Consider the following 8,694-nt stretch of genomic DNA (forward strand, 5'->3'; position numbering starts at 1 on the left):
ACTCCGTGTTTTCTTTTCACGTCCTTCATTCACTCCGGGTTTTCACAAGCTGACATTATGCATGATAACACTCAGCACTATTTATCTTATTCCAGCATGTTTGTTTCCTTCAGATCACTAAGCTCAGGAGTTATGAGTCTACTGTGATTGGATATGAAATATTTGGTCTTTGCTCCCACACCAAATGTAAAAAAATGAAGCCACTGACTTTTTCTGTGTGATGTCAGGGACAGTTTTTGTGAGGGGGGTTACTGTGGAGTAAAGGGGTTTGGGTTTACTGCTCGCTGCCATCTGGAGGCAGAAAACCTAATATAGCCAAAGAGGGTGCTGTGTGGGTGAGATGAGCATGACGAGAGGAGGCTACTGCTGCTAAATTTAAATGTACCCAATACCTGAAAGAAAAGAACTCCTTTTTAAAGAGGAAGTCATGCAACTTTTGACCACTTGGGCAACATATTAAAGCTTAAATACATAATTTGCATGTTTTATTTCACAAAGTTAACAAAGCGTTTACAGACTCACTATAATTTTGACTTGTGTGTTTGTTTGTGTGCGTAGACGTTATATGAGTATTTGTCACAGACACGACGACGTATATTGATCGATTGACCGAAGTGTTGAAGCGTCAAGTTTGATGTTTTAGACATCCTCGCCTTGATGTTTCTGTGACGCCAGAAGAGATCATATTCTGACGGGCAGGTAGAGCTAGAAACAAGGTTCAAGTCATGATGCCGGAGCTTTCTTAATCAGCATGAGGAATCTAAAATTCACACTTTTTTCATCACAAGATAACCCGCCACAGAGCATCGTTAAAGTCCTGTGTTTTTGTGGCGGCAGCCCTCATGACCTCAGCTTCAGAGCGCCCCTCATCCTTGTCTCGCTGTCTTCCACTTCCCTCAGTAGCAACCGTTAGTTTAAATTGCTCTGAATTCTCAATATTTGATTTTATTCAAGATTCATTTCAAATAGAAACCGTAAAAACATGTCCTGCCATTAGCATCAGTTCTAAACATTGTTGCCTGTACCTTTAAGACATGCTGTGTTGCTAAGTTACAAGGGGAGCGACTAGGCGCCACTAGAAGGCGTCTTGTTTTAATCCTTGAAGATTAGTTTGAGCGGCGCTCCTACTTTCATTTCGCCTCTCAACTCAACAGATATGTGAGGATTCATTTAGACACTTTTCTGAAGTTATGATAAAATAGTAGTCGTACAACCGAGCTTTGTGAGGTCGATGTGTAGTTTGTAGCATTGTGGAAAACCCAGACACGTTTGTTTGTGCACTTTGGCTAACTTACTGTCTCCAACGCTCTCCAAAAACAACCTTAACAAAGACCCAAACCGTTACAACATGGACGTGCACAAGTCCTTACTGTCCCCTCCGCCCGTCTTCATTTGGACTGGTCGCTGCAGTAGAAGTGACACTGACAAACACGCCAATAGCGGACAGGGCTCTTATAGTCTCTGAACGGGAGTATCATTTTTTAAAAATGAACATCACGCAGTGTTGAAGAAGACTTCAAACTTGAGATTGAGACCATTAACTCACGAGGAAACCGAATAAATGGAATAAATAAATGGAATAAATCAACTGAGATTCAGATTTATTTTCGCTACCAGTGGAGTCGCCCCCTGCTGGCCATCGGAAAACTGCACTTTTAAGGATTTCCACATTGATTGCAAACTGTAACAGATCCTCTAAGTGTCAAGTGTTTGTTCAGGTAACGCTCCTGTGGATGGTGTTGAATGAAACAAATGACATATCGTCTTTATATGTTGGAGGGCTTGTTGGGAGATATGAGAAGAAAAACAGTAAACTTTTTATAGGAGTGCAAACCTCTGACACATGACTGGATGTAGACCCAGGTTCTTCAAGAAATTCAGTCAAAATGGATCTATCAGTCATAACCGACGTTTCAGAGTAACTCTATCTCTCCCCTTCTGAGCGTGCGTGTGTGTGCGTGTGTGTGTGTCCTTTGTGTGTGTGTTACGCCCGCCTCTCTCTTGCCTGCCGGGTACTTTCCACAAACACAGACCTGCTCCACAACATTCCCACATGTTAGCAGGTTAGCAGCTGATGCTTTTGCACACACAGACGGCCTCACAGTGTTGGTACAGACGAAGACACCATGTTGGTTAAATGCCTCACTGCCTGTGTTTACTACTGTGCACGTAGTGCTGCATTTCTGTTTGCAGGAAGTCATTCAGGAAATATCTTTCTTATTTTCTATTTTTTATCCAGGTGTAATCAAAACATCAATTATCTCTGTATTGCACTATTTACACAAAGCAGCATCATGATTCAGTTGCAGAAGTTGTCTTGATAGATGCAGGTCTAATATTGACTGTTTTTACCTGCTGTTTGGTTCTCTGCAAGAACTGCAGGGTGGAGTAAATCTCCACCTTTCTTACTGAAATGGCTTCCTGTGCAAATGCTGATGACCGTTAACCCAGTGCAATGAGGGAACAAATACATATATATGTACATGATGCATACAAAGGAATCTCTGTCACGCAGAAGAAGAGCGTCTGCAGAATAATCTGGTGACATACTGACATCCTTTTTCAAGACAGAACTTGGTTCATTTTCTCAGGAATCTTATGAAAGTCGAGAAGAATGAGGCAACACTGAGCAGCTAACCTTTTAAAGGTGCACAATAATGTTTGTTTCTTATAGCATGGACGGTGCTGCCTTGGTTCAGTTGGTAGAGCATGCAGCTCAATCCTCGTCACAGTGTTCGCAGGTTCCACTCCTGAGCCTGACGCTGTTCTGCCAATCTTGTCCTCCTCTCTCTCTTCCTACATGTCCTGTCTCTCTAACGTCACTAAAGGCCGAAAGTCCCCCAAAAATCTTTAAAGAATTCTGCCTTGACTTTTGTTTCATAAGGCATTTGCAGGCTGAAAGTCCCAAATTGTTTCTCAGTGAGTGCACAAAACCCCCCGACAAAGCTCGTGAAATTTTCTCCACACCCTGAATTTTCTTGAAATTTTCGAGGTGAGCTGCATGTGTGAACGCAAACGGCTGATTTTTCTTTGCTCTGGCTATACCCGGAATTTTCTCTGGTACACTGTCCATGTGAAGTCGAGGTGGAAGGATTTGAGAATGCAGCAGGAAATATTCAGGACTATACACTGTTATAAAGCGGGAGAGGATGGTGACAATTAACCTGCCACCGGCACGAGACTGATGCGATCTTCATGCACATCATGAAACCGCCTCACTATGTTTTCTCTTAGCTAGCATGTTCACGCACTCTTATAGTGTGAACTAGTTGAAGCACACGCTGTAACGTCTGTAGCTTTGTCTACTATACTTCTTCATTGTTCTTTAAACATCATGCTTTGCCTCAGGAGATCCCGCCCCTCTCCTCCTGTCCGTCAGGGAAAACTTAACGCTAAGAGGGACGTGTTGAAGAACAATTTTAGGGGCAAGCAGTCCTGAAATTTCCTGAAAGAAGTGCATGTGTGAAAAGGGCTCAATGTTCCTGCAGAAAGATCCAAATTGGCTCATGGTTAGGGTTTGTTGTATAGTAGTGCACTACTTCATTTTAGGTAAGAGCAGAGAACTAGAACAGCCTGTTTCACTGCATCTGTTTGAGTTTTTGGCGGCAGTATGTTTTTACTTTTCTCGTACTGGCCCTTTAAACAGGTTATTTCCTCCTGCTCTCGTTACTTATCTGCCTCTGAATACACACAGTTTGTATCACAGTCTGTCTCGTGTTATTGATACACCAGGTGACTGAACATTTACTCATCAGTAGAAACGAGACGACGACTTCAACAAACCAACCACAGCCCTCGTTTTGACTGACAGCCCGCTCTCTGCTGTTTGTACACGGAGCAACATTTAAATTCTAAAAATAATATGACCCCACCGACCTTGTCTGTTAGGACTAAGCTGAATATTTCTATTTTTGCTATCGTCAACAAATCCCATAAAAACACTCCAATTAAAAAGCACATAAATGCTGGCAGAAAAATAAACATTACATTTAAAAAAAGACATTTGTTAGTCTCAGGAAGACTTTTCAAGTTTGAATGTCCACATGATTTAAATGCTTTAAACATCCCTGTTATCTAATTTGTTTGTTTTTTATTAAACTTTTTGGGGTCACTGCAATTATGATTTGGGTTGAAAAAGGTCAAATACATTATTTTTACTCACCAATAAACTTTTGAAACAAACGTTGACGTCTTTATTGGTTGGATTTTGAAAGAAAAATCTCATTTCAAACATGTAAACCCGGAACATGAACTGGTTTTTGTAAGTCTCTGCTCTGGGGCCGCTGAAATGAGGACATTCCTGTTAGACAGCCTGGGAGGAATTTGAATAGTTCAGAGGAACCGCCGGGCGCTGATTGGTCAATGGCGACATATTTCCAGAGCACCAGTCTGTCAGTCAACGGATCCCAGAGAGCTGATTGGCTCTCCCAGAAGAAGGCGGACTCTGCGTCTTGGGTATATATAATCTGGTTTCAGGCCATCTGCAAATGATTGCTGGCTTTGTGGGGGAGGCGGATCGGTGTGTCCAATGTTTCTCCACAGAGCTGACTCGAACCTTTCTCCTCCAACAAAACGCTTCCCTCTGAGATAGCTGAGAGTCGCTTTTCTTCTCCCGGAGAGGAGCCGTACCAGCGATGATCAACACCATGGAGTGCGTATCGGACGCACAGAGCCTGATCTCCATCTCTTTAATGAAGATCCACAACTCCAGGACGCAGAGAGGAGGCATCAAGCTGCACAAAAACCTGCTGGTCTCTTATGTGCTGCGGAACGCCAGGCAGGTCTACATCAAGGAGAAATACGCGGAGATCTACAGGATGCAGCAGTACGAGGAGGTGATGACTGTCTGCAACGAGATCCAGGAGCTCAACCCGCTGGATCTGGACGCAGAGGACGCGGAGGATGAGGAGCAGGCGCGGGCTGCTTGTTGCGGCGGAGAGGAGGTGAGTCTGTGCGGCGCTGCGTGCCACCGAGGCGCGGCGCAGCCAGCAGCGCACACCCGGACAGCGAGCGCTCTGCACGGCTGCTGTGCGCTGGAGGAAGACAGCAAGGAGCCGGAGCCCTGCTACTACCGGAGCTGCTGCATGGAGTCCTCTCCGGTGTCACAGTGCGAGCAGTTCTCCATGAACAGCTCCGCGTACTGCAACAAAACCACCGTGCTGGACTTGGACACGCATGTTGTGACCACGGTGGAGAACGGTTACCTCCACCAGGACTGCTGCTGCGACGCGCTCCAGTGCGGACAGAGCGCGCAGTCCCCGGCCAAGAAACGGAAGGTGGACTTCGGTTGTTGTGTGTCCGACGTGGAGGAAATCTCGGATTTCACAGCAGCTCGCAAAAGAGCGAAACGAGAAGACTGCTTGTTCTCACACCCGGACTACACGGACACTTCCAACATCTCCAACCTCATCTCCATCTTCGGATCGGGGTTTTCAGGGCTGCTGAGCAGACAGTCGGACTTGGAACAGATCTGTAGCAAGCAGGTCCTGGCCAGTCTGGGCGCGTGGACCCGGGCGATTGTGGCGTTTTAAATCAAACACTTTATTTGAGGGGAGACCGGGGTCACATGTAACATGTTTTCAACTAAATATTGGTAAACAATACCCAGTAGTTATTGTCTGCTGCCAGTTTCTGTATGGGTCATTTTGAACACAAAGACATGTTCCCACACTGTTCTCCACATGTTCACTTTGCTTTATGTTGAAAAGGATGTCATGATTGCGAAACCTTGTGCAGCAACTGCTCTGTGAATGTTCAAGAAACATTTTTTATTTTGGTGGAAAAGTTTCTGAAACCTTTTGGGAATGTTCTCAGAAAAAGTGAGGACATTCTTGTAAGGTTACAGAAAATAAACGGGAGCACAGAGTTTCTGAAAAGACCTTTTTTGTTTGCCAATAATTAAAAGAGGTGCAAAGAATTGTTGCATTTTTCAATCAAAGCACTGTCTGTTAATGCAGTTTAAAACTTACGATTTCTTGTTACTCTCCTGTGATGGATTGCTGATTCTGTAAAATAAGGTTTGCAAATAATTTGGTGAAAATTTAAACCCTATTGATTTCATTTGAACATTGAAATGATCTGCATTCTTAGCTAAACTGACTCAAACATTAGCTAACAACTTCAAAATATACAAAAGAATCAAGTACAGTAAGTCGAGGGGCATGTTTGTCTTGAACAAATCCTGTATAATTTATGTGAGGGTTTGTCATTTTTTTTGGCGCACACTGGGTGACATCACCCACACTTCTGATTGGCTGAAAACTTGAAGCGTTACAGCTGAACCCGGTCTCCCCTATACTAGGTCTAAATCAACTTTATTTTTGCAGGAAAAAAAAAGAAAAAGATATTTAAATGGAGCATTTTAATGACAGCAGTTTGACAGGGAGGGGAAAGACTTTGTGCCATATGTAACATTTACACCTCTCCTGATCGACTTCTGTTGCCTTAAGTCTGATGCACATTTTACCGCGAGCTTTTGTCCGAAAGTGAAAGTGACTGAATGTGTCTCCTGTCCTGAAAAAAAAAAAATCACCTCTGGGTTGAAACGGACGTCTTTGCACATTTGAGCAGTTTGTTGTCATGTCTAACACACATTCAAGACTCCCTCCGAAACACTTCAAAGGTACATGGACTGAACCAGCTCATATCACTTCATGAGTGCCGACACTTAAAACCCGGGACACTTTTTTTTGGGCTTATTTTGGTCGTCACTTCACCTGTGTGCTGTGTGACACTAAAAAAACAGCCTGGTTTCATTTTGGCGGTTTGAACTCCTCCTCTCTTAATCATTGTGTTGCTCAAAGCCTCCACAGCGATTCATGAATCCAACATGTCTTGGTTTTGTGAGTTAGTTTTTTTTTTATTTGAGATCTGTTTGTTTTGTAAAAGAATGATGTGAGTCCTTTTGTTTTAAAAAGGCAAACTCCTGATTTTTAGCCATAACCCCCCCGAGAGTCCACGCATTAGCTTTATGAGCACTATGTGTACCAAAATAAAGAGAGTATTCAGCCATTCTCTACATATTTTGTTGTTATTCTTGTATTTTTGTGCTTAATAAAAATTGTATATCACCGGGTAAAACTGTTCCAGAAAATATTTGTTAAAAATTTATAATCTTAATAAAAAATGGAAATCTTAACTGTTGTGTTTGACTGCGGTTACCATGGTAACACCCTGAGAAAACCTTTTAATATATTTATAACACACACATGCCTAAGTATAAAACTAATTTTAAAGAGTTTATAAGCGGTTATTGATGCCTTTATTTGTAGTTTAAGCTCCTGTGAGGAACTTTCTATGTGCATTTTGGCGCCCCCTGTGGCCAAAGCAGTACATAGCTTTTATCTTTGTCCTGTTCATATGTATTTTTTAAATGGAAAATGTCATCAAGCTTCCTTCTTATAGTCAAACATATCACTAACCATGAATCTTTTAATGCGTACAATCTTTAAAAAACAAGTTTTTAGCATTGTGTTGTTCTCTCTTCTGACACCTACCCTGCGGCCGAGTTTACACGCATTAAAAATAGACGTACAAAATATCATAAAAAAATCAATCTTCTCGCTGACATACGCTTCAACTTTTTTAGGTCATAAAGATGCATCAGTGTTAAGCTCAGTCTGTTAAATAAGCAGATAAAAACTCCCTAACTGGAGCTTTAAAAAGTATTTTAGTCGGCTAAAAAATGCAGCTATAAATGTTTATAAGATATTTTAAAGGTTCTTCCTGTCCAATGAACATCATCAGTCAACAGTTTTTAGTGTTCATATATATATATATATATAAATTTTAACCACATGATAAAGTCTGTAAAGGCTAAAGTATTGATTGTATAACAAGCTAGCAGCTACAGCCAGCGGATGGTTAGCTTAGCCTAGCTTAGCACAAAACCTCAGTAAACAGTTAGCAATGATTTGTCGATAAAGGTAAAAAAAAAAATTGTTCAACCTGCATCTCTAAAGCTCATTAGCTAACACAATATATCTTCCATCCGTACAAACACTCTGACGTTTTAGAGACAGCGCCAACAGACGAAGCTTTTTGCGCAGGCAATGGCCGTCTTAGCTTTTAGCATCCTGAGCGCTAAAACACCCACTGCATCAGCTGTTTTTGTTGCTGCGCTCACAGTTAGAAACACTTCAATTTAGGAAACAGCACCATGCTCCCTCCTCCCTCACTGACCAATCAGAATCAAGAAGGGGCAGGACTTCTGATATAAGCGTTGTAAATATCAATGGTGGAGGAGAAACTAATCTTACTCGTCTTTTTAGAGGGTACAGGTGTAGAGCTGATGCTAATGCTATGACAGGATTCATTTACTGTGATATTTCCTTTAATATAAACACTGCGCTATCAAAACACACATAAAAGTCTTTACAGTGGGAAGTGGAGGATACATTTTGTAACCTAGCAACAAGTTCAAATTCCTTGTGTGTGTGTGTAAGCATACCTGGCAGCAGCAACTTGAGTTAGAGGAACATCAAATCGACTGAAGAGACGGCGCACAATGTGTACGAGTCTGTATAGCCTTGCTGAGTGTCCGCTGGTCACGGGTCAAAAAACAGTCCTAATCAGTGCTCTGAAAAAGGAATGAAGAAAATCCATCATCTGTATCAGTTTGTAAGTCTGTAAAAACTTCCACCAATGTCTGCCATGAGGTACCAATCTGATGAACCAATCACACGCCTCCCTGTC

At 42.3% G+C, this 8,694-nt stretch overlaps 1 protein-coding gene across 1 annotated transcript; it reads left to right on the forward strand.

The window, feature by feature from the left end:
• Positions 1-4,477: 4,477 nt before the first annotated feature.
• ier5l (immediate early response 5-like) lies at positions 4,478-7,138 on the forward strand. The gene has a single exon (XM_061061491.1). The coding sequence runs from the start codon at positions 4,635-4,637 to the stop codon at positions 5,529-5,531; it is 897 nt and encodes a 298-aa protein (XP_060917474.1). The 5' UTR covers positions 4,478-4,634; the 3' UTR covers positions 5,532-7,138.
• Positions 7,139-8,694: the final 1,556 nt, after the last annotated feature.

This window comes from Labrus mixtus, chromosome 17, assembly GCF_963584025.1.
Source record: "Labrus mixtus chromosome 17, fLabMix1.1, whole genome shotgun sequence".
NCBI lineage: Eukaryota > Metazoa > Chordata > Actinopteri > Labriformes > Labridae > Labrus > Labrus mixtus.